This window comes from Selaginella moellendorffii, unplaced genomic scaffold (genome assembly GCF_000143415.4).
Source record: "Selaginella moellendorffii unplaced genomic scaffold, v1.0 SELMOscaffold_10, whole genome shotgun sequence".
Classification (NCBI taxonomy): domain Eukaryota; kingdom Viridiplantae; phylum Streptophyta; class Lycopodiopsida; order Selaginellales; family Selaginellaceae; genus Selaginella; species Selaginella moellendorffii.
In genome coordinates this window covers 2,550,432-2,573,912 of record NW_003314271.1, presented here as the reverse complement: position 1 = coordinate 2,573,912, position 23,481 = coordinate 2,550,432, and the positions used below count along the sequence as shown (strand labels likewise).

Genomic DNA, 23,481 nt, shown 5'->3' with positions numbered 1-23,481 from the left:
ATATATATATATATATATATATACATATACATAGAGAGAGAGAGATCTTTTTTCAGAGAGGCACTCTCTCTCTATATAAAAATAGACAAAAAGAAGATGTGTGATATATATAAGAGTATCTTTCTTTTTCATACTACTCTCACACAGCATATCTATATATATTGTGCACAAAGAGAGTGTCACAGATATATATGTATAATATATAAATATATGTAAAGAAAAAATAACACATATACATATCTTTTTTGTTATAGTGTCACACATATACAAATTATCTGTCTGTATATATATAAAGATATATATATTTATATATATTTTTTTTTTTATATATATAAAAATATATGTATATATATATTGTGTGTGTGTGTGTATATATATATATATATATATATATATATATATATATATATATATATATATATATATATATATATATATATATATATATATATATATATATATAGTTTACTAAGTAACACTTACTTTCTTAAGAGGAAAAATTGTAGAATCATCAAGTAATAATAATTTTTTGTCAATTGCATAGAGATTTCAAATAAAAGAAAAGATTGGTTATCAAACCTCAATTTCTAAATGGCTCATCTGGCCATGGGATCCTGTGGTGAGCAATTCCATTTATAGAATATCCAAGACTTCTCTCAACAATCAGTTTTAAATATGATATAATATAATGAGTTTTATTTATGATGTTATGATGTGTGTTGGTGATAGATTCAATTTTAGAAAGGATTTTTAATATAAATATTAATTTATGTTTAACTATATATCTTATAATTATGATTATGTTAAAAATTTCAATTACTATTACAATTCTTTGAAATTAATAAAATATCAGAAATGAACACAATGCTCCCAGCATAGCTGGGACTTTTGCTAGTACTTCTTTATTTAAAAGTGCTATTGGCATTGGGGGACAGATATTCTCTTACCCTTCGATTTGTCAAATCAATGGTTTAGATGTAATACTTTCTTAAAAACAGTTATTATGGCTCTTTGTATCTGAGGGTTTCATATTTGTACTGATTGTGGACGTGATCAATTCTTGCACCCTTATGGATTGACACTGTAACCAACTGGACAGGTGTGTGCTCTCTCTCTCTCTCTCTCTCTCTCTCTCTCTCTCTCTCTCCCCCCTATCAATCTTCCATGGCATTGGGGATGGTGATGAGCAACGCACCAAAAGAGATCCTGGTGCCACAAGAACCTGGCGTCGGCACACAGGTGGCTGGCGATGGTGGCGCTCCCCCGCCATGATTGCTGCAGTGAGGACGTCACAAGCTTCCAGCTATCCAGCTCTGTGAGGGATTCCCTCGATGCCATCTCCTACGGATCGGGATCCAGTCCAAATATTGGATCGCAGGGATCAAGCCGGCAGTGCTGGATTTTGCCGCCATCGCGGCCAGCAATCCAGTTCTCGCACCCTTATGGATTGACACTGTAATCGACTAGACAGGTGCGTGCTCTCTCTCTCTCTCTCTCTCTCTCTCTCTCTCTCTCTCTGAGTGCACGCACATGCATGCACACACACGTGCAATTCTGATGGTATACTTGTTTGCTACAACTCATATTATACCAATACACTGATGGTTTCTCTGTTAGTTTTTGCTTTTGTTGTAAGTTCAAAACTCGTATTGTGTCAGATATCTATTAAGGAGCCTATTATGGAAGTATGCTGCAGAAAATCGGTAGGAGGCTTTCATGTCTCTGATTATCTAAAGTGCTTTTTGTGCCTTCAATATCTGTAAGTCCATAGCGATTTGATTGAATATAGCATAACTACCACATGTGGTTTTTGAAAAACAGAGAATAGCTGCATTACAGTCGACTATACTGCAGAGCTAAAACTATTTTAGGTAAGCAGTTCGGTGTGTCAATGTTGTAGCAATTTATTTCATCAGTTATAATCTCCCTAGGCATTAGTGAAAACGAGATGGTGGTAGGTGCCATGGATACTGCCACCTGAAAAAGAGCAGCCTGGGGAGGATGAACTGGCAGCTTTGAGAGAAAAGCAGTGATAGCGGCTTCAAGAAATGGCAGCAGCAAAACTATCCTCAAAGCTTATTGATTTAGAAAATGAGGCGGAATACTTGAAGAACCTTTTTCGGGATCTAGACTGATTGAAGTAGTATATGTAAAGCTAACGGAGAAAGCATTAAGGTGTTAAACGATAGTGAATAGTGGTGACATTCTAGCATCACAAAAGTACCCTCTACTCGAAAATGCAGAAAGCCTTTTATTCAAGGAACAGTTGTGTATATCAAATTTTCTTTTTGTCAGCTGTTGTGTGCTTGGCATTGGCAATTGAAGCGAAAAAGAAAGCAAAGATTTTTTTAAAAACAACAGCACCACTGGCAGAAAACCCAAAAAATCGGGATCGTGCACTTGATAGACACATTCGAGCAAGGCAAAGATGTTAAGAAGAGTCCCTGCAGAGAGAGCACAAGCAACAAATGGAAGAAGAGTATCGCTTGTACATCTTTTACATCTTTTTCTTTCTAAATATTTACAACTCTTTCTCATCATAGGAAAACCTGGAGAAGTATCTAGAGGAGTTGAAGGCCAGGCATTGTGAAGTTTCAACAAAGGTAGACCAAAGAAAACAGCAGAAAGTTTGCACAACCAACGGCCATGGTACTGTAGTTGCAGACTCACGGTCAAAAGTGAAAGGCTGACTGCCGTGTAGAGAGAACAAATGAAACTCTTAATGCAAGCAACCTTTGGACGAAGATACTTTTAGCATGAATGATGAGGACTGGCATATGTACAAGCAAATGGACAGAGACTACAAAGAAGAAGTAGAAGAAGATGTAGATGAAGATGAAGCAGAACTCAGTTGTCTAACCTCGAAACTCAAGGTATATCACTTTCGTCACTACTTTTCTTTTCCCTTTCTAACTGCTTTACTTCCAGGAAATTGATCTTTCATATACTTCAGCGCCACCACCCGGACTGCAGGAAATAGTGCCAGAGTTTGTAATACAACGGCCTCTTACTGAGAAGGACTACCAAATAGTACTTGGTGTGGAACGATTCAGAGATATTCTTCCAGCCTGTAGATCAGGCAGAAGTGGGAGAAATGGCATCCATTGCCATGAGGAGAGTGCCAAACTAACTCGTCAGCCGAGTTATGGATGGGATGATTCTACTCACAAGTGGAAACTGCGAGTTTGATGGATTTAACAAGAGGATGTTCTTGGAGAGATCGATCACTGGGCTCGGTTATCAGAGTGGTGTGAGCAGCAGACCCGTGGTATGATGAGGAATAAGAACTTAAGCTGATACAAAACAAGCTGCACTCTGTGTTTGCATCAGGTAGTTTCTTTAGTTTTTTTTTCACAGGTTTACATAGCAGATTTAAAAGACGAGTCACTATTTTAGTGGTTCATGGCATTGATTTCAGTAATGTAGTGTTCATTCTAACTGTTAACATTCGTAAAGACAATTTCCAACAAGCCAAAATTGATTCTAATGCATCCAATGGTATATAGTATAAGAAAAATTGATAAACAGGGCATGTACATGAAATGTGGAAACTTGGTGGATTCTCAGCCACTTTGACAAGATGTCTTGCCACAGTGCTGTGTCATAGATGTCACTGATGCTGGGATTGGCAAGGAGGTGGTTCTGGAGTTGTCTGTTTGTGATGGTTTTGCCATAAGCCTCTCCACGGTGCTTAAGTTGTGTGGGAGCCTGGTGGATGTGTGGCTTAGAGAAGGAGAGGGTCACTCCCAGGCGTGTAGAAAACAATGCTGCCGTGTCAAACTCAGTAAAAGTTTTTGGAATCTGACTTTGTTCTTATGTCAGGATTTCAGGATAAATACAACACAGAGAATAGGCCTTGGCCTTGCTTTAGAGGGCTTCACTAATAAGATCTACGAGGCATAGAACATAGTTAAATTCATCACATTTGTTCCTGTTATTTTCTACTGCAAATGTGTTGTCCCATCAAGCCAGATGACTACTCAGATTCTTCTCAGATAATTCAAATTCTCTGCTTGAGAAAGTTGTGATCACAACAAACAAGTACTTCAAGCACCTGGATTGCTGTTAAGATTGGATCGTGAGTTAAAAGCTCTTGGATAGATTTCTTTCACCATTTTTTCCCGGTCTACACAACTTAAGTCACATGTAAGTTCATTGGCTACCTCATTGTCAATGCCACTTTGTTTCAGTGCGCCAGATAATACTAAGATATATGTGAAACACCAACTACTCATGCAACTTAGGGAAGGTTAGTATGACACATGTCTTGGAGCTACACATAGTGGCCTCCCATGCCTCACGTCCATCATCAATAGTACGTGATAAGTGAGAATGAACGAGATGCCTTTAAAAGAATTAAAGAATAGACAGATTTACATAACATATAATATGTATAAGATGAGCATCTCTAGCAAATTTCTCCAGTTGTACCTTGAAGCATTGTTAAAAAAAAATGCAAAGAGTAAGACAAGCATCTAGATGACCATTGTGTTTGTGGTGCCATATAACAAGAGGATCTACCTCCAGAACTAAATGACTTGTGCAACCTTTCTGAGCCACCCAACTTCGACAACACTTGGGCCATAACAATCCTCTTCTAATGTTTTTTGATCAGACAAGTTGCATCAAAGAACTTCTTAATTTCATGATTGGAGTTTAGACTATGACCCTTTACAGGAGTAGTGACAACAGAAGTAAGTGAAGTTTTTTTTTTTCTAGATTCTTGAGAGTCCAGAGCTGGTTGCCAGAATCTGGTAATTGAACTTATAGATGTATACTCTTTCTCTTGGTTTTGAAGGTATTCTTAATCAACTTAGTTGCAAAGACTAATGAAGAGCTCATTGAATTGCTAAAAGACTTACTGGTGGTGGGGAGAATGCAAAGAGAGACTCTCCCATTCTTTTTTGACAAATTGTCAACTACCAAACTTAGAAAAGGATAATCCCAGGATCTTTGCCAATAATTTCTTCCCCTCTTTGACACGGCTAGAGTGGATGCAAGTGCTGAAGCTGCATTTTGCACCTGCAAAGTTTCTGTGCAGTGACGAACATCATAAGTCATTGTTCTATTATTTTATTTTTTTTAAATGTGTTGTTCTAACCCAAAGTATGTATGATTGCATTTTTTCATATTGAAAACATTCTTTACTTTTTTCCAGCGGAGCTGGGATCCCTGCTAGTAACTTTTAAAAACTTCCAGTTAGTGAGGTGCATAAATGACACACGTATACTCATGACAAGATACGAAAGAGCTCAATACCATCACATTCAAGATCTCATTTAAAACATTATGAAAATGTGTTATATCATCAATCTCAATAATGAATCTACTGTAAACACATAGAATAATCTCTAAGTATATTCCCCCAGCTATACAACCAGAGGAGGATTGCCCAGGCTTTGATAAGGTGGGAACCCATGGCCTACAAGTTGGAAAAGAATGGCTAAATTCTGCACATAGATGGAGGATAAAGGATGAAAATGAGATGGTAGAAAGTCAATAAAAAAGGAAAATAGAAAGAAAAATCGGAATAAATTGTGAAGTTTGAAAATACCAAGGATAATGGATAGAAGAAAAAATAACAAATGCTAAAAATAAAAGCAATTTAAGAAAAGAGTTTCACTTGAATCCCAACTTATAACATATAGAACATTGTGTTCTAAGTATTTTTGACTCTTAATATTAACTAAAAGTTCAAGTGAAAAAATAAAAAATAGGGATGCATTGCAAGGCTACTTTTTATAAACCATTTAATTTATATAAACACTTGGTGATTAAATAATGCTCAAATGATTTTCTAGTTGATGATGGAAAATATTCTTTGCAATATGATAAAGGTAATTATTGACTTTATGAATGACATCTTAATTCATTTGAAGGGATGTAGGAGGAGCATATCCATGAAGTTTGCAAAGTGTTTGATTAGCTACAAAAAGTTGGTTTGAAACTGAAATGGTCAAAGTGTGTGTTTAGGTTCAAAAACATAGTTTATCTTAAGTACTATATTTTTTATGAAGGTTTATAAGTTAATCTTGACAAACTTGTAGCTATTTTAAAGTTCCTTACTCGAAAGTATGAATTATGTGCAAATCATTTTATTAATTACCTTTTTAATCATACTGCACCATAATATTATAAGTACACATGAGTTTCTCCTAAATTGCTACTATATTACAGAAGTAGAAAAACTTAGTTAGTTGTTAGGCTCTGAAACTTTAAATATATAACTTTGAAATTGTTAATTACCCAATGAATTCTATAATTGATGTTAACACTCTCCCTTTTTCACTCTCTTTACATATTCTTAACAAGTCTATTATTCTAGTATTAGTGAATTTTTTGGACAAAGATATAGTGCCATAAAAAATTATTGTATTTGATATTCAATGTCAATAACGTATAAAATTAAATTTATCTTCTTTTGATAAACTTTATGAGGTTCAAAAGGTTAAGTTTTGGATTGAAAGGCTTTATGATGAATTTAAAAATTTTGCATCACTTATTAATGAATTTTTGTTTCAACATTTACATTCTTAATATTACCTTGAGGACAACCCTTTTTACTTTGTGAGTACTGATCCTAAAGGTAGTGCTTGTGATATTTATTCCATGTTTTCTTCACACTTACCATAACTCTTCTATTCCAGATGAGTATATAGGAGGGATATTATTATTGACTAAAAAGGTGTGTCTTTTTATTGGCTAGATATGACTTAATATTCTATAATATGTCCATAGTTACATTTGGTGTTAAACTCATAATACTCCTCCTTACACTGTAAAAGTATAGTTGGAGTCAATTGTAATTTCCTATTTGTTTAAGTTGGTGGAAATTGATTTAATGAGGCTTTTTCTATGGTTAATAGTTGACAATAAATACATCATTATTGATTTTGATTACTTGAATCATTGGGTGGAAGTTAGTTATTACAAATCTGATTATGGGTATTACAAAGTTATTTGTTGGCAAGTTTTTTTAATATTCTTTTCTTACTGCCACAATGATAAGAGGTTGGTATTATTGAACCTTTTTTTAGTCTCTACCCAAGCTAATTAAAAAATTGATCTTTATGTGTGTAGTTGGCCAAAAAAACATAAAGACAGAGTTATTAAGTGTTATTAATTAAACATACTTGACCTAGTTAGAGAAATTTATTTGTTGACTTGAACTTGTTAGTGTTAAAGACCCCTATAATATTGAGTATAGTCCATCAATATTTGTTAGGTGATAGTTTATTGTGTCCACCAAAACACTCTCACATCATTCTCTAATGTGTTCGTTTTATTCGGTCCCAGCTATTTATGAAAAGTGTTTAAATTTGTTAACGATTGTTCTAAACACAATAGTGTTGTTTTTACTTCCAAATTCACAATCTAACATCATTCCATATTTAATAAATTTTTGTGATTCTTTTTGAGGCTAACTGCTGGGATTGAGGTGAAAGTATAAAGCATGTATTCCTCTCATTAGGGGGGGGGGGGGGGGGGGAGGGGTTGTCAAAAGGGGTTTTACTCTATCTCTGTGTTCAATGGCCCAAGGCCTTAAACTTGAATTTTGCTCTATTACTCTTGGTCCATGTGTTTAAGGGTTTACATTTTGCTTTATAGTTATCTTATAACAAATCACTATAGGGTAAAGGGTGCTTTAATCAAATGGTGCTTTAGCATTCTTGTTTGGAGCTAATTCTTTTAAATAATAGTCCTATATTTGAGGTTGAGGCATTTTACATCTTGATATCTCAATTGGGGATATATCAATCTTTTACAAGCGTTTATTATCTGTAAATAGATGGTTTTATGGAATAACTCATTTGAATTTTCAAGGAAATGATTGTAAAGTATATAAACTTTCAACAATCAAATTGCTATATCTTCAATATATACATGTCACAAGGGTATAGAGTTTCATTTATGTTTCAAGACTTTTATATGGTCATAATTCTATATTATTAATGAAATTAAGTTTATCTTTATGATTGCCATGAGTTACTAATGCTAGATCTAAAATCAATATTTAATAAGCATTCTTTCATTGGCTCAAGTTGAGTTTGTGGAATATTTAAGTCATATACAAATGGGAAAAAAATAGAGCTAGAACTCTTATCATTATTCATCTACATAGTATATAGTGTTAGTTCATTTTCCCAATTTTATGGTACATGATTTATTTAAAGGGCTCCTTATTTAATGGAAGAGATTGTATTAAGTTATAGCAAGTTGGATTTTAAATTTATAAACTTTGGCACAATATTCTTCAAGCTAATCCCTCAAAAATTATATATATAATCCACCAGTGTGTTTTTTTAATTTTTTTTTAAATCCCTCTATTTTTCTAAGAGGGAGGATAATGTAAGGTCAAAGTGTATAGTTATGATATTATATACTATTATTAGTATATGATAACTATTGGATTGGTTTCAATCTAAATTAGTCACTTTGTATAAAAATTAATATTTTTAGGCTAATCAAATATGTATACATACACTCAAAATTCTAATTTCTTATCATTTACAAATATATATTTTATTTTAATAATTTTTATATATAAAAATATTTAATTTTCTCCTTTTTATAAATTTAGTAGTTTGACTTATTCACTCTATAATAGATATAGTGGTATGGAAGAAAGTAAATTATAAATAGAATTAAGAAATAAAAAAATTCAAAACTTATTGTAAATATTTTACTTTTATATATAAAATTTATTTAAAAAATAGTTAATATTAAAAATATAAAGCTAAGAAAAGAAAGTGATTAAAGTGTAAATGGTGAAATATAATATAGTAAAACAAATCAGAATAATATAGTGTAAAATAATTAAATACTTCTTGCAAATATAAATACAAATATGATTTAAAATTTAGAATCATTTCACTTATAGGTATTATAGAATATTTTTTTAATATGGACAGAATTAAATTAAAATGTAACTTTTTTACAAATATTCTATCTTAAAAAAAGAGTAACTCAGAAATTTTAAAGACTAAATTATTAATTTAATATATAAGCATATTATGTGCCATCATTTCCTCATTCTTTTGCAAGCTCGCCACTCTGCTCCTGAGCTTCCTATTCTCCTGGTCCAATAAATACATATGTACCAACCCTATAATTTTAAAAGGAAAAAAAATTTACTTTTGTTATAAATTTTAAATTAATATTTGTGGACAATCTGAAAGTTTTCAAGGATCCTATACTTCTAATTTGGCCAAAAATTTAAAACATGTATTCACCATTGTTAATAGTTATACAATGGAATCAAACAATTTATGATTGTAAAGATATTATTTACATTTTAGATAACAATAGCAAAATGGCCATAAGACATGAGTTATACTTTTCCCTGCTCCTCCCAATTAAAAAAACTAATAAGTCACAATCTTTTTAACTTTAACAATGAAGTATACTTTTCAATGTTGTAAATGGTTTTGCTCATTGCCCACATTGACTTTCATTGACTTTCTGCCCAACATTTGCTGAGCTAATCTACATATAAAACGTTAATTGAATACTTTCAACTGTCACAATTTTGTCATTTGCCAGAATATATACCCAATTAGTCAGCGCAAATATTTCCACATATCCCCTCCTCCAGGCATATATACTGATTTGCAATATCCGTGCACGGAAGCTAGCACACCAAAGAAGACTTCCTCTCAAGGACCACAAGAAAGGTGGCTAAGTGATAGGTGCTTGATTTTATACACGACGTGTCACGTTCCTTATTTTTTGGAAAAGATCACTCCTTGTTCTTTTTCATGGGGATCTTCACATCTTTTGTTTGTTTCCTTATATAAAGTAGACCATGCCAACCTTGAGGAGCCTCGTATGTGGAATGTTGAGGATGAGAGTGCTCTCCCTAAAGTTTTTCCGGAGGAACGCATAACCGTAGTCCACCACAAACTTGTTGATAAAGCTCGAGTCCTCGCGAGCTCTCACATCGTTGTCGCCCAACAAGTATACGACCCCAGCTTTCCGGGACTCCTCGAGAAATCCTAGCTCCTCCACCACTCCACTGCCTGGTATAGCGATCGCGCTCTCCTCTGGAGCTTGCGGTGGCGATAACTGGAGAGAAACCGGATAGATCGCCACACTGCAGCTGTCCGTGTCGGCCTCGCCCAAATGCCTGGCCTCCATTTGCTTCCCATCGTCCTCAATGCTTATAAACTCGGCCAAGCTCTTGAAGAGATCCTCCTCAAACTGGGTGTCGCCCCTGTGACAATCCTTGTAGCCATACCTTGCAATGCAGCGATACATCCGAAACTCCTTGGACCCGACCCTTCTAAACAAGAACCTCTCCTCCGACAAAACGTTGCTCACAGGCAAATTTTTGATCGTCACGAACATGATCACTGAGTGCATTGCCGGGAGATTCGTAATGTAGTGCGAGAAGATGGAAGGGATTCCTTGTGCAAGCTCCGTGTAGACCAATCCAACTCCACGAACTCGGGAGACTCCCAGGTTTGACCCCAGTCCGGTGATCCAGTCCATGGAGATCTTGTTGTCTAGCTCGTATTTGTAGCGCTTGGAGTTTCCACTGAACCAAATGACCATGACCGTGAGGAAGAGCGCTGCGAAGAGGAGTGGAAGCCATCCTCCATCTTTAAACTTGTAGACCACAGCAGAGAAATACGTGAATTCCACACTCCAGTAGACGAGGAGATAGAGTAGAGCTAGAAACAATTGTGTCTTCCATATCAAAACCATGATAATCGTTGTAAAAGTGGTGGTAACAGCCATGTCCATAACCACACAGATTCCTGAAAGAAAACAAAGAGAGACAATAGAGATTTAAAAGGAGGTGGAAGAAAGAAAGAAAGAACTAACCATATGCGTTTCCAATTGTTGTAGTGTCTCTGAAGGCCGCAGTGATAAGTACACAAGCACACATCAGGAACCAATTCATCTCCGGGATATAAACTTGACCCACGAAGTTTTTCGAGGTGTGAACGACCTTGATCCGTGGGAAGCATCCCAATGCCTCGGCCTGCTTGATGATCTGAAACACCGCCGAGATCATTGCCTGGCTCGCGATGATCGCTGCAAGCACTGCTACTACAAACATTGGCCAGTACAAAGGCTCTGGATCAAATAGAATAAAGTGGTGTCAAGCTCTGGAGATTCGACAAGATGAACTTACTTGGAACTGATTTGTAGAAAGCTCTTCCAACGTCCTCTGGATGCTCCATGAGATAGGCAGCTTGGCCAATGTAAGCAAGGAGAAGTGAAGGATAAACGTAGGTTGTGAAGGCGATTTGGATCGAAGGAACCGAAAAATGGCCCAAGTCCGCAAACATGGCCTCAGTTCCTGGTGTGGAGCAGCAGTGTCACGATTTTAGAAGGCAAAAACCAAAGAAAAAGAAGGAAGAGGCCTCACAAACCTGTGATGCAAAGAACAACTCCTCCCAGCGAGATGAATCCTTCCCGCTTGTTGGTCTTGAAGTAGTCGAAGATGTACTTGGGATTGAAGGCGGCGAGAACTCCATGATCGTGGTGAATTAAGTTGTAGAGGCCGATCATAGCGATCATGGCAAACCAGATCGTGAGTACTGGAGCAAACATGAAGCCGACCTTGTCCGTGCCAAATCGCTGGACGCTAAACAGGCAGATGAGAATGACGATGGAAACCACGACAATCACACCTGATAGTCAACCATGGTTTCTCGTTAGAACACTAGAAACGTAGGCAACGAATAACAAGTTAGAGCACTAGAAACATAAGAAACAAACAACAAATTTAAAGAGAAAAGAGAAAAATGAATTCTTACTTTGGCTGAGGTTTGGAACTTGGACTTGGATTCCTTGCACAGCAGACAGCACTGGAAAGAAAAAAATAAAACCAGAATTTTCCGAGTGATCGATGAAAAAGCTGTGAATTTCTTCTTACCAGAGATGGAGGGGGTGAGAGTTCCATCGCCGATAACCATGCAAGTTCCAAAGAAGGTGATCATCAGAAGCACGACGTGGACGGCCTTGTGTCCCTCTAGAAAATTCTTGATCCAGATCCCTCGTCGAATCCTTCCCTGGTTCGGCAAGTCGAGCTTGTACGCCGACAAGTTTTTGTCCTCGGGGTGTCTCTTGCCCATCACATCGACGTTGGCATTTCGACAAATCAACGAGTAGAGCGCAAACGCACCACCTGCTCTCCAAGAACAAGAACAACAAAAACCACAGGAACTTTGAGAAGATCCAAACAAAAACGCAAAAGCAAAGCTCCTTGTCCCAACCTTCGCCGTTGTCATTGGCTCGAAGCACAACGAACACGTATTTGATGAGGGGGCTCAGCGTGAGAGTGTAGATGATGAGCGACAGCACGCCAAGAACGTTGGTTTTCAAGTGATCCCGCGAGATACCGCCAGGGAAAGTGCTGCTAAACACGTAGAGCGGCGAGGTTCCAATGTCGCCATACACCACACCGATCGTTTGGAATGCCAGGCGGAGGATCACCGCCCTCGTCAAGATCTGGAAACCACATTCCTTGCTCATTTCAAGAGATCGAGATCAAGAAAAGAGGAGGAGAACTCGAGGGGTCGACGTTTCGATCGTTTCGATCGATTGGGGGAGGAGAAAGAAAAAGCTACCTTCCGTCCATGGTTCTCCATGCCCGTGACCTTCCCCGCATCACGCTCCAGCGAATCCATCCGGCCGAGCTTCTTCGACGAGGATATTCGTGGCGGCGGGCCGTGGCTTTCTTCCATGTCGGTGCCTTCCATAGCCGGCGAGAGGAGGAAGAAGAGCTCTCGTGAAAGGGATCACGAGCGAGAGCAGAAAAAGAGGAGAGAAAAAGCTCTCAAATCGATGGAGGAATCATCGTCGAATGGAAGATCAAACAAATAACTCTCACTCTCTCCCTCTCCCTCTCGCTCTCTCCCTCTCCCAGAGACCAAACCAAGGATGAAACAAAGCTATGGTGGAGAAACGGGAGAGAAGAATGCTCTGCTCTCACATTTATAGGTATTACTATCTCCGTGTAGTTAACGTGTTAACCAATGGTTAACTTGTGCGTTGCTTATTGGGCCAAATTTTCCGCCACACTTTCAACGTATTCTCGTGGCATATTCGCATTCATCGAGACCGCGAGAGAGAGAGGGTCAGATGAATTACCCTAAAACTCACCCACTGGGCAGCTTCTCAAGTTGTCGCCCTCGCCCCACGTCTCGGAAATCTCGAGTCCACTCTACAGTCTCGTGCGACAATTTAGTCATCGCACGCCCAGGTTCATCCGAAAATATGCTGCCGCTGCATACAAACAAACCTCGCGTTTCTTAAAGACTTGCTTTAGTCTATTTTACAGAAGTCGTTGTCCCTTGCAAATGTAGATCCGTTTCCATCCATCGCATGAGAAGAGAAGTTAGAAGCATCACGTCCAACGCATTTGCATTGCATCACAGCCAACAAACAGCTAACGAGTTTGGACCAGGGCACAGACACCCTTGCGGAACCCTAGAAAGTCCGCCACCTTTCCCACAAGCTTTGCACTGGTGGCGGTGAAGCAAAGATCATGGCTCCCAAACTTTTCCTTTAAAAGCGGCAACGCATTTAGTTTGACATTAATTTTAGGGCACGGCGGTCAACGCCCGTCATCGCCCTTCATCTCGCCCGTCGCACGACGGGCGGTGGTGGGTAACCGGATTTTCCGTTCTTGCACAGAAAATATCTGTGTAGAGCGGATTCGTGAATGACGTGTTGAGAAGGGAGCGGGCGTGGCACGCATATTCCCGCTAGATTCGTCCTGGGCTGTGGCGCTTTCAGATCGATCGATTCCAGCGCGCGGTTCCAAGCACGAAAAAGAAAGAACAACTTCTTCCAGCCCAGAAGGAGAGCGAGTTTCTTTTCTGGCGATGGAGAAAGCGATGCCTGGATCATCTCCTCCTCCTCCAAGGTGAGAGCAACGATCAGTTCTTAGAAGATGACATCTCCGGGCGATTGTTGGGTGGGCCTCCTCCTCCGATCAAGCGGCGCTGCTCCTCCTCTCTGGAGCTCCATTGCGAGGATCTCCGTCTCCTTCTCGCATCCCCGGAGGAGGACGATGATCAGCAGGATCCCAACTGGGCGATCTTGCGCAACGACGACTCCAACTCGTCCAGTGATCAGAGCAAGCAGAGCAGCGATCTGGGCGAGGGGCTCGGGATCGCGATCCAAGAGCCGCTGTCGCCATTTCTCGGCGAGGCGCAAGGAGCGGCAGGAGATTTCTACTGGCCGCAGTGTGATCTGGATCAAGCGTCCAAGGGGGCGATCGAGGACCAGGAGTGGATGAAGAGGGCAGTGGCGTCGATCGAGCCCTGCGCTTCTTCCTTTATCGATTGCTGCGTAGAGTTCTTTCTAGATTAAAGTTCTTCTAGGGCTCTCCGTTTTCTTTGCATTTCAAAACTGTGCACGACGTGTCACCCACGGTCAGTGCTGACGTGGTGATGACTTGGCGGTGACGCGGCGGGCGGATAGGTTTGAATTTGGATTAAATCCACGCCCTCCACGTCACCGCCTGGCACGATTTTGTAAGCTCCCTCTTCCAGGAACTAGTATATAGCAGCGCTCCAGCCCTAGCCCATTGCAAGGTATCTCGATCGATCGCTTTACCTACTTTTCGATCCAGGTGAGTTTCCTGCCATTCTTGCCCGGAATGTTAGCGCGATCGCGCATCGGCTCAGAGATTTTGTGTTTCTTGCGCTAGGTTTCGGGGATTCTTCGCAAGAATGCTGGGCGTCTTTCACAAATCGGTCGCGGCGGGACCAGTAGAGCTCTCGGCTCCGGGAAGCGTGGATGATGATCGCCGGAAGAGCGGCGCCCAGATTTTGCAGTCATTTACCTCGGCGATCCCACAGGCGGCATCGGTGCAGCTGGATGGGCTTAGCGCAATGGCTTATTCTCACGAAAAGCAAGCTCTTCTCAAGCCACGGTAGGAATGGAACTTTGGAAACTTTTTTTTTCACGTTTTGGTTCTTGTTCTTGGCAGAGCTTTCGCAGTTCTGGATGATATCTTTTGCATCTTCGTCGGTGTTCTGGAAAATCTTCCAGCACTCAGGCAGCTCTACGGCCTCACGAAGAATGTGTGTGAGGAGACCCTGGTGATCGAAATGTACAAGGCCCTGCGAGATCGGGCTCCATATCCTGCGCATCAAGTTGTCAAGGATCTCTCTGGCCAGTTTGCATTCGTTCTCTTCGACAATGCGACCAAAACGCTGCTTGTGGCAAACGTAAGAACTCCTCCCTGTCCTGGGCTCGTTTATTTGCTAACGTTGAAGCTACATTCAGGATGACAAGGGCAAGGTTCCATTTTTCTGGGGCATTGCTGCCGACGAATCACTTGCATTCTCGGATAATGCAGATCTCTTGAGGAATGGTTGCGGCAAATCGTTTGCTCCATTCCCGGCTGGTAAGTTCTTCGAAAGTTTTTGTGAATCCGATCGAATATTTCTCTTTTCTCTCTCTCTCTCTCTCTCTCTTCTAGGATGTTTCTTCACAACTGGAGGTGGCTTGCGAAGCTTCGAGCACCCTTTAAACGCTCTGAAACCGGTGCCACGAGTGGACAGCCAGGGACAGATGTGTGGCTCCACTTTCAAAGTGGACGAGTCGCGCAAGGATCAACCGCGAAGTCTTCCTCGGGTCGGGAGCGACGCCTCGTGGGGAGCCGCCTGCTGACAAGGTGTTTCAAGTTAAGACCATCTCCTTTTTCTTCTTTCCTCCCCGTGAACAGAATCACAGATTGCCGTGGGACATCACAAGTTCTTCGTGCCTGTCTGTAAAGATCAGGACACAAGCTTAGAACTTCCAGTTTTGACTTGGTTGGCTCTTTTTTTTCCTAGTCAATTCTGTCACAATTCCAGTGCTGGCTTCTTCTAGGCAATGCAGCGAGAAAAAATCTCCCTTTTTTCTTGCACTGCTCGGAAGATCACACCACACACGTACACTAATCGAGCGATTTCTTTCTTTTGTGCGCCTTTTAGCGTAGCTAGAATGGGTCCATATAAAAATCGGCGAATCCATTAACACGTTGAGGCCCACTAGCTCCTTCATTGAATTAGAGACGTATACGCAACTCCTTCTTGCCCTAAAATTTGGATGTTTTGCCCTAAACTTTGCATTACTACGCGGCGGCGCGCGATTGGGTCCCACTCCCCACCGGCCGGCAAAGAAACCGGGCGGCGGGGGCTCGCGATTGGCTGCCCAGATTTTGCCGCTTGACACGTGGCACCACGATACCGCCGGCCAAGTCGTTTTTTTCTTTGTCCGGGCCCTGTCTTATTTCAGCCATGCATGGTCATGATGAGTCATGCCCAGGCATGGCATTTTGTCATTGGGTTCTCCCACTCGGCGACAAAAGAGAGAATCCAGCGGCTGCTAGATACCCTATCTTGGACGGGATCGAACCCGATACCCTTTCTTCGTGAGAGTTCTTTTGTTTCCACACAGCAGCATTGTCGTTCTTGGGAGATCCTTAGTGGCTTGGGAGGATTATTCCAACGAGATGCGCACGGACCATCGTCAAACGCAAAGAATGGAGACTTTAGGTAGTCTAAGTACTCTTGATCTAGTACATATTGACCTTGTCTACGACTGATTGATTGATCCGACCAGCGCATATATCCAGTCCAAATTTCAGACTTGCCGCTCAAGCAAACCCTAGTGCTTTGGAGCCACCAAATCACTAAAGAACTCTTTCCAATCGATTACTCCACCGCCACCCACTAGAGTCTTCTACATCAAACCGGCAACATCGTTTTTTTAGGTCACGGACGCCAGGCAGAGATTCCAATCCACCCCGCGGTAAATTAAAACCGCCCAAATTTCCCAGGCTTTAGGCCCGAAAGACACGCCGACGTGGCAGGCGCGCTATCGGTTGATTGGGCCGTGTTACACGTGGCAGTAGCTAGACCGGTGGATTTAGCGGGACCGACCCCGCTGTACACCGCCACATCAAATTTGGGTGCGCCTGATCGACAAGACAGCTCAAAACGGGCGACACGTGTCAGGGGTTCGGCCGTTGGATGCGGCGGATCGGACCGCTGGCGCCCGCCAGCCATCTTTAACATTGTGATGTCTCAGTATATACACACGCGAGGGAAATTCCGGGGCCTCGCGATTGGAAGGAAGAAAGAGAGGGAGAGAAGGCGCGATCGAGGGGACGATCGATCGCGAGAGTGAGAAGACCGCATTAGATCGTAGCGAGATCAATCGTTAGCGAAGACGGTGATCTTACCTCGAGGCCGGATCTAGGATTGCGTGTTCTTCACTCCTTTCTTTTGCTTTCTTTGCCTTGATTCTTCGCGAGGTTTCGAGAGCGATGCATGGCCTTCTTGCTTCCCTGGCCCTGCATTGATCGATCCACCACTGGAGGGAGATTTATTTGCATGTCGTAGCGCAGATTTCTGGAAGATCTTCCCATGCCGGGTCCCAAGATGAAGCAGCCGGAGCGTGAATCGATCAAGAACGTGTGCCCGAGGCGAGTTCGCGTTGTGTGCTGCGATCCCGATGCCACAGACTCGTCGTCGGGCGAGGAGGATCACCAAGAACAGGGGAAGAAGGCGATGCCACATCCAGGCAGAGCACGAGTAGACAGCGATCTTGTCGCCGCGACGACGGTGATGATCTCCTCGGATAGCGAGGAGGAGAGGGATCTGGCCATGGTTCCCAGCTACATTAGCGTCTTTCGAGCGCACGCCATGGCCGATCTCGAGGAGAAGACGCGATATTTCGTGCGGCCGGTGCCCAAGATCGAGCCGGATGCCGCCACGGACACCGAGGAGCAGGGATATTTCGCGGAGCCGGCCCCAGCGCCAGCAAAGATCGCGAAGAAATCCGTGAGGAGTAGCAGCAGCAAGAAGCGCAAGATCGTGGAGAGGGACGATGGCCCGCGGCCAAAGTACCGGGGCGTGAGGCAGAGGCCGTGGGGGAAATGGGCGGCGGAGATTCGCGATTTCTCGCGGGGGATTCGAGTGTGGCTGGGGACTTTCGACACTGCCGAGGCGGCGGCGGAGGCCTACGATCGCGCGGCGCGGCGGATGAAAGGGCCGAGCGCGCAGACCAATTTTGGGCTGGATGGGAGGAGGATCGTGGAGCCGGGCAAGGTAGAGGAGCTCAAGCTCCGGCTCAAGGCAGCGGCGGAGCGCCCGGCGGCGGCGATGGAGCTGGTGTGCCGCACGAATCGGCAGGAGATCGATGGCATCGACGCGATAGCGATCGAGCCAGCGATCGAGCCAAACAGGAGATTCGTGGAGGAGGAGAGAGATTCGTGCTCGAGCATGGGTGGCAGCGCAATGACGAGGGTCGAGGCGATCAAGAAGGAAGTAACTGATGAGGACGAGGAGGAAGATCTCTCCTCCTCGAGCTGGGATTTGTTTAGCAGCAGATCCCCGGTCTCGGTTCTTGCGAGCTCCGACCCTTTTGGAGGAGCTTTCTTTTCCGAGTCGATCGAGGAGCTCCAGGGGAGCGATTTGAGCGATTTGAGCGAGCTGGCGATGCGGCTGGAGCGTCAGCAAGGAGGCTTGGATGATTTTCCAAGCATTTTTGATGGATCGTCGTTCCGGCTGGACGATCCTCCGGTGGTGGGCGACATGGATGTGAATCTGGGAGAGCTGGGCGATGAGCTAGACGCGGGCTTTGTCCCGGATTCCTTCGTGGCGATGTTACTCGAAGAGCCTTCGTCTTCCACTACTTGATAGATATTTTTTTTCTTTTCTGTGAATAAGTAGCGAAATTTATTATAGCCTTGATTGATAGCTCCTGGTCCGGATTTTGTGAGAGAAGTTGTAAATAAATTGATTGGAAAAAACAAGCAAAAACTTTTTAATCTGAGAATGAGACTCAAACCAAAGATCAAGAAATTTGATAAGATAGAACGTTTCGTTTCGTCTCCCGCCATGGACGCTTTAAAGAGCTTATAAGATTTCCTTTGAGAACCAAGAAGCAAACCAAAAAATGGTGCTTGTTCTCCTTCTCGTGGCTTCTTCCCTGCTCTTCCACGCACAGCGCTCGTCGCCCTCTCGTCTCGATCTGGCCCTCAAGCTCGATGGTCTCCGGCGCGTCAATGGATCCAACTCACGCACCACCGTCCATGATCTGGGCGATGATCTCGGGGCGATCGAGGATCCCAATCCCGGCGATGGCTATAGCTGCAACTTCGAGATGTTCGAGGCGATGGGAGTTTGCAACACCCTCGACTACAAGTCGTGCTGTACGTCCGTCAAGACGGCGCTCTACGGAGGCTGCCTGTGCACCACCGTCTTCCAGGACTACATCCGCTACTGCATCCAAGTCACTCGCGAGCTCAACGAGTACCTGGACGAGAACTGCGTCCCCGACCAGAGTAAGATCGACCAGGTCCTGTGCTACCACAATCTCACGTATCACGAACGCCATGACCCCGGCGGTAAGTTCTTCCTGCTTTTGGCATGGTTTTCCCTGCTTTCCTGCGGCTGACTTTGGCTTCTCTGCAGTGTATTCTATCTGTCCGCTCGTTTCTCTGACCCCGTCTTCGTCCCCGGACCCCGACGACCGCGTCTCGCCCTGGCAGTGGTTCTGGAACACCTCTGGAACGCTTCCGCCACCACCACCAGATGGGAGTTCGTCTTCTCCTCCGAGTGGGAATCCTCCTCCTGGCGATGAAGGTGGACACGGTCAAGTGACGGGCCAGACTTCTGGGGGATCTGACGACCCGCTGTCCGATACTGGGAGTCCACCAGCAACAGCGTCGAGCTCGTTGTCATTGGCTCCAGCAGCACAAGTTCTCCTGTTGGTGATGTGTGTCGTGGCTTTGTAGGCCACCTAGAGTTATAGCCCCTGTGACTGAGATTCCAGTTTTAACGAGGCTTGATTCGTACGAAGCTGTCCAGCTGACCAGAAAGCTGCTCTACTTGCCCGCTCTTTGCTGATTAACCGCTTACGTGAACACTCGACGCACAGGTGCATAGGCACACTGTAACAGAGAAGTTAGAACGAAGAAAGTTTCACGCAAAAAGACTCTCACCAAAGGACTGTACGAGTCCGACGCCTTGAGTCTTCTTCTCCGCGGCAGTGGCGTTGCCAGCTTCGTCCATCTGAGCGTCCACGACATGCCGCATTTGGCCCAGCTTCTTCTGCGCTAGATTTGAAGCCGTGTCGAGTGACTTCTCTCCAGCAGACCCCTGTCCAAACACAGACTTGACAGTCCCCAAAACACCGCCACCATGCTGTTCTTGCTGCTGCTGCGGTTGCTGCTGCTGCTGTTCTCCCTGGTGATTATCTTGCGTCCCTTTGTTCTTCTCCTTCCCTGCCAACTTGGCGCCAACCTTGAAATAACCCAGCGGACTCTTTTTTCTCTTTTGAGGCTGGTGAGGAGGATGGTGTTGATGCCCGTGAGCAGCCCTGTGCTCGTTTAATAGGTGCTGCTTAGGATGGTGGCTCGATCCTTCTGCCTCGTCGGACCAGTCCTCCTCTTCCATTTCACTGAAATCACTAAAGTCTGGAATATGATGCTGCTGATTTTTCTCGTTTACATCCGAGTGCTCTTGTTGTCTATAATTTGAGTGCTCTTGCTGATGTCCTTCAGACTCCCCTGCGCCACCATGGTGGATCTTCTCAGCAACCTTGTGAGCTGCGTCGTGAAATGCCTTTTCGTCCTTGGCCAGCCTCTTCACTCCTTCCAACACATCCTTGCTTTCCTGTTGGACCACCTTGCTAACCGTGTGCTTGGCCTGATCTAGCATTTCTTTAGCTTCCTCCTGTACCGCGGGCTTCTTTGCCTCCAGCTTTTCCGTCTTTTCCTTGGCGGTTGAGAAATACGGAGCTAGCTTCCCCTGTCCTTTGCCAACAATCTCACCAGCTTGTTGCTTTAAATCATTGGCCTTGTCTCTCACAGACTTCCCTTTGTTCTGACCATCGTCCTTGACAGCGTTTTTTACGTCGTCGGTGGTCTTCTTGACCTGCTCAGCCCTGCAACGAGTCAAAAGCTTAGAAAACGAGCGGGGAAGGAGACAGCTTACGGTTTTTCTTTCTCATATTCACCGTATTCATCATCGTCGCTCGGGGCCATGAGCTCCTCAGGACAGTCTTGAAAGTGATCAATTGTGATCCCGCTTGGACGGATCCTAGACGAAAATCAGAAGCTTCCACCAAGTGCTCACTCACTCACCTAGAAGCGGATTCTCCGCGGACGCGCGCTTCGGTAGTTTTGAAAAAACAAAACCGGAATATACCTGGCGCAGCGTCAGTTAAAGGAAGAAAAAAACAAGTGTTAATAGAAAGGAGCATATCTATATAAGAGAGGAAGAGAGGAACATTATTATCCACATCGCCAAAAAAGATAACCTTCTTCGTACGTAAAGTCGTGTCGATCGAAGATTGCTAAGCTTAACAAGCGCAGCCACCAGCCTTGGTCTCGCTGGGAGGGGGATTTGTCTTCAAGCTGACGTCCACTAGATCTTCTTGCTTAGCGGACGAGAGCGCTTCCATTCCCGGTAACGCCGCAGCGATTTTCCTGAAGAGAGCCTGCTCGAAAGATTCTCTCAAGTAAGAGGACAGGAAAGAAACTTTAAAAACTATACCTTGATGTTGAATCCGGCCTTGGCACTGGTTTCAATGTACATAACTCCGAATTCTCTCGCTTTCGCATCGCCCTCCTCGATCGATACTTGCCTGCTCCAACCAAGTACAGTCAGTGATGGACGTAAACCATCCCTTGCACACACCTTTTATCAACCAAATCCGTCTTGTTCCCGACGAGAACGATGATGACATCGCTACCCCGCTCCGTGCGGACTTCTTCCACCCATCTGGCCGTGTTTAGAAACGACTGGCGATCTGGAAGCGAAGTTTTGTATGATCGAGAAACGCAAGAAGCAACAACTTACTCGCTACATCGTACACGACGACTGCCACGGACGAATCCCGTATGTAGCTGGGAATCAAACTCCGGAAGCGCTCCTGGCCAGCAGTATCCCTGGACGTAAAAATAGACTCGTAAAAAACCATCCTTTGAAGCTAGAACCAGCATACCAGAGCTGCAAGCGGACTGTGCGATCTTCCAGATACATGGTCTTGGATAAGAAATCGATCCCAATCGTAGCCTTGAAAATTTCCAATTTGCCAAAGTGAGAGAGAAGAAACTCGTAATCTCATACCTGGTATGTGTTGTCAAACTTATCATACATGAATCGCGTGATGATGCTCGTCTTCCCCACAGACTGATCGCCGAGAAAGACGAGCTTGTACTTTGCAAGCGGGGACACCGTCGCGGTCGGCACTCCCATCCTCGCTCGAGAATCCCTTCCCCTAGAAACCTTTCCCTAAGACCTCGTAAAACCTATCCCCGAAAAGCTCCGATCCGCGAGTCAAGAACGGCGGCATTCCACATCCGAGAAGGAGCTGGGCGCGGATCTACGCGGGGATCATCGCGAATTCGCGAGCTGGATCTCAGATCCAACGCTCCCCTCCCCGTCACAAACCCTAGCCAACGCGTCAATCGAAAACGCGGAATATACCGTTAACCACGTGGACAAAATATTATCGAAAGAATGCTTTCGCGCGAATCTCTTGCGGTCCCTTTAGGTTCATCTATAGGTAGCGATTTTTCTATCACTTCCATCGCTTTTTTCCTCGTTGGTTTCACCTGGGTTGGAAAATTTTTGCTTTCGTGAAAGAAAACTCTTTTTTTGGTTCGTGGGCATTGTCTAAGGAGAAGATCATAGAGAATTGTTACCTCGTAGGTTCCAGGGAGGCCATTTTTTCATGACCCCATAATGGATGGATGGATTTTGAGTGGGATTGCGTAGTCACTCTCCATGGGACGATAGAGACGGCGTAATCACTTCCATCCATTCCTCGTGATCCAATGGTCTGGGACGCGAAAGCGCATCAGTACATCTGCCCTTCTTTGTTGTTTGTTGGGCGGAGCAAAATAACTTCTCATTTTAACTAATAACTATTATATCTATTTTTTAGCTCGATAATATATAATTATATTGATTACAATTACTAGTAGAAGATTCTCTAGCTTTTTCGCGAACATACTTTCAAGGCTTGACTTGATCAAAAGAAGTGGACGCTGGAGCTCCAGGTCGGTGCTCAAGAAGTACATGATCCAATCAACTGAGGATAAGCTCGAGCTAGGAGTTCCGTGATGAATAATTTCCCCAATGATGAACCGCCACCCAAAACAAAAGTAGTGATGGATCGATCGATCAAGATTTGTTCCACTCTATATAGCAAATGAAGGCTTAGATCGCTCCACGAGAAATCTTTCTACGCGTTCCTTCTAATGTGGGTCAAAATAGCACGGAAAAATAGGTCATACGGACACACGCGTGGACCTTCATTGGAACTTGGAGCCTCTTCTCAATGTGGAGAAGGGAATCTCGAAAGGACATAATATACCTTCCTCAGGGAGGCAGAGATTGCGAGATTTTTTCTTTCTAGTGCGCCACGTCAGCGACGTTGACTGGTTCAGAGTTTTCAAACGTGGCGCCAAAATTCTCTCCGTAAACCCTAAGGCTGCTTTTTAGGGTTCTT

The 23,481-nt window shown here is 43.5% G+C and overlaps 5 protein-coding genes across 5 annotated transcripts; 2 read left to right on the top strand and 3 right to left on the bottom strand.

Annotated features, from left to right (window-relative positions):
- Window positions 1–9,697: 9,697 nt before the first annotated feature.
- Window positions 9,698–12,926, bottom strand: LOC9650520 (potassium transporter 11). The gene is made up of 8 exons (XM_002968243.2): window positions 12,582–12,926; window positions 12,228–12,462; window positions 11,888–12,139; window positions 11,769–11,819; window positions 11,382–11,642; window positions 11,141–11,308; window positions 10,828–11,082; window positions 9,698–10,760 (listed from the first exon to the last, which is right to left on the bottom strand). The coding sequence occupies exons 1-8, from the start codon at window positions 12,711–12,713 to the stop codon at window positions 9,790–9,792; spliced, it is 2,325 nt and encodes a 774-aa protein (XP_002968289.1). The 5' UTR covers window positions 12,714–12,926; the 3' UTR covers window positions 9,698–9,789.
- A 788-nt stretch (window positions 12,927–13,714) lies between these two features.
- Window positions 13,715–15,930, top strand: LOC9650519 (stem-specific protein TSJT1). Its single transcript, XM_002968532.2, has 5 exons — window positions 13,715–14,593; window positions 14,672–14,896; window positions 14,954–15,194; window positions 15,253–15,373; window positions 15,449–15,930. The coding sequence occupies exons 2-5, from the start codon at window positions 14,694–14,696 to the stop codon at window positions 15,637–15,639; spliced, it is 756 nt and encodes a 251-aa protein (XP_002968578.1). The 5' UTR covers window positions 13,715–14,593; window positions 14,672–14,693; the 3' UTR covers window positions 15,640–15,930.
- A 1,073-nt stretch (window positions 15,931–17,003) lies between these two features.
- On the top strand, window positions 17,004–18,790 carry LOC112345753 (ethylene-responsive transcription factor CRF4-like). Its single transcript, XM_024673077.1, has one exon. It carries the CDS (start codon window positions 17,382–17,384, stop codon window positions 18,654–18,656), a length of 1,275 nt encoding a protein of 424 aa, XP_024528845.1. The 5' UTR covers window positions 17,004–17,381; the 3' UTR covers window positions 18,657–18,790.
- An 11-nt stretch (window positions 18,791–18,801) lies between these two features.
- On the bottom strand, window positions 18,802–21,178 carry LOC112345754 (sex-determining region Y protein-like). Its single transcript, XM_024673078.1, has 3 exons — window positions 20,958–21,178; window positions 19,964–20,907; window positions 18,802–19,912 (listed from the first exon to the last, which is right to left on the bottom strand). The coding sequence occupies exons 1-3, from the start codon at window positions 21,005–21,007 to the stop codon at window positions 19,869–19,871; spliced, it is 1,038 nt and encodes a 345-aa protein (XP_024528846.1). The 5' UTR covers window positions 21,008–21,178; the 3' UTR covers window positions 18,802–19,868.
- Window positions 21,179–21,232: 54 nt separating this feature from the next.
- LOC9650518 (ras-related protein RABH1e) lies at window positions 21,233–22,499 on the bottom strand. Its single transcript, XM_002968242.2, has 6 exons — window positions 22,095–22,499; window positions 21,970–22,040; window positions 21,825–21,913; window positions 21,663–21,774; window positions 21,519–21,609; window positions 21,233–21,462 (listed from the first exon to the last, which is right to left on the bottom strand). Exons 1-6 carry the CDS (start codon window positions 22,221–22,223, stop codon window positions 21,325–21,327), a joined length of 630 nt encoding a protein of 209 aa, XP_002968288.1. The 5' UTR covers window positions 22,224–22,499; the 3' UTR covers window positions 21,233–21,324.
- Between the last annotated feature and the right edge of the window lie 982 nt (window positions 22,500–23,481).

Excerpts from the sequence above, each read along its gene's own strand:
- LOC9650519 (XM_002968532.2), top strand. The coding sequence starts at position 14,694 with ATGCTGGGCGTCTTTCACAAATCGGTCGCGGCGGGACCAGTAGAGCTC. Across the intron at positions 14,897-14,953 it reads CAAGCTCTTCTCAAGCCACG|AGCTTTCGCAGTTCTGGATG; the intron begins GTAGGAATGGAA and ends TGTTCTTGGCAG. Across the intron at positions 15,195-15,252 it reads AAACGCTGCTTGTGGCAAAC|GATGACAAGGGCAAGGTTCC; the intron begins GTAAGAACTCCT and ends AGCTACATTCAG.
- LOC9650520 (XM_002968243.2), bottom strand. The coding sequence starts at position 12,713 with ATGGAAGGCACCGACATGGAAGAAAGCCACGGCCCGCCGCCACGAATA. Across the intron at positions 11,083-11,140 it reads TTTCTACAAATCAGTTCCAA|AGCCTTTGTACTGGCCAATG; the intron begins GTAAGTTCATCT and ends TATTTGATCCAG. Across the intron at positions 10,761-10,827 it reads AACAATTGGAAACGCATATG|GAATCTGTGTGGTTATGGAC; the intron begins GTTAGTTCTTTC and ends GTTTTCTTTCAG.
- LOC9650518 (XM_002968242.2), bottom strand. The coding sequence starts at position 22,223 with ATGGGAGTGCCGACCGCGACGGTGTCCCCGCTTGCAAAGTACAAGCTC. Across the intron at positions 22,041-22,094 it reads AGTTTGACAACACATACCAG|GCTACGATTGGGATCGATTT; the intron begins GTATGAGATTAC and ends GAAATTTTCAAG. Across the intron at positions 21,775-21,824 it reads CGTCGTGTACGATGTAGCGA|ATCGCCAGTCGTTTCTAAAC; the intron begins GTAAGTTGTTGC and ends CTTCGCTTCCAG.
- LOC112345754 (XM_024673078.1), bottom strand. The coding sequence starts at position 21,007 with ATGGCCCCGAGCGACGATGATGAATACGGTGAATATGAGAAAGAAAAA. Across the intron at positions 20,908-20,957 it reads GAATATGAGAAAGAAAAACC|GGCTGAGCAGGTCAAGAAGA; the intron begins GTAAGCTGTCTC and ends GACTCGTTGCAG. Across the intron at positions 19,913-19,963 it reads CGGACTCGTACAGTCCTTTG|TGTGCCTATGCACCTGTGCG; the intron begins GTGAGAGTCTTT and ends TCTCTGTTACAG.
- LOC112345753 (XM_024673077.1), top strand. The coding sequence starts at position 17,382 with ATGCCGGGTCCCAAGATGAAGCAGCCGGAGCGTGAATCGATCAAGAAC.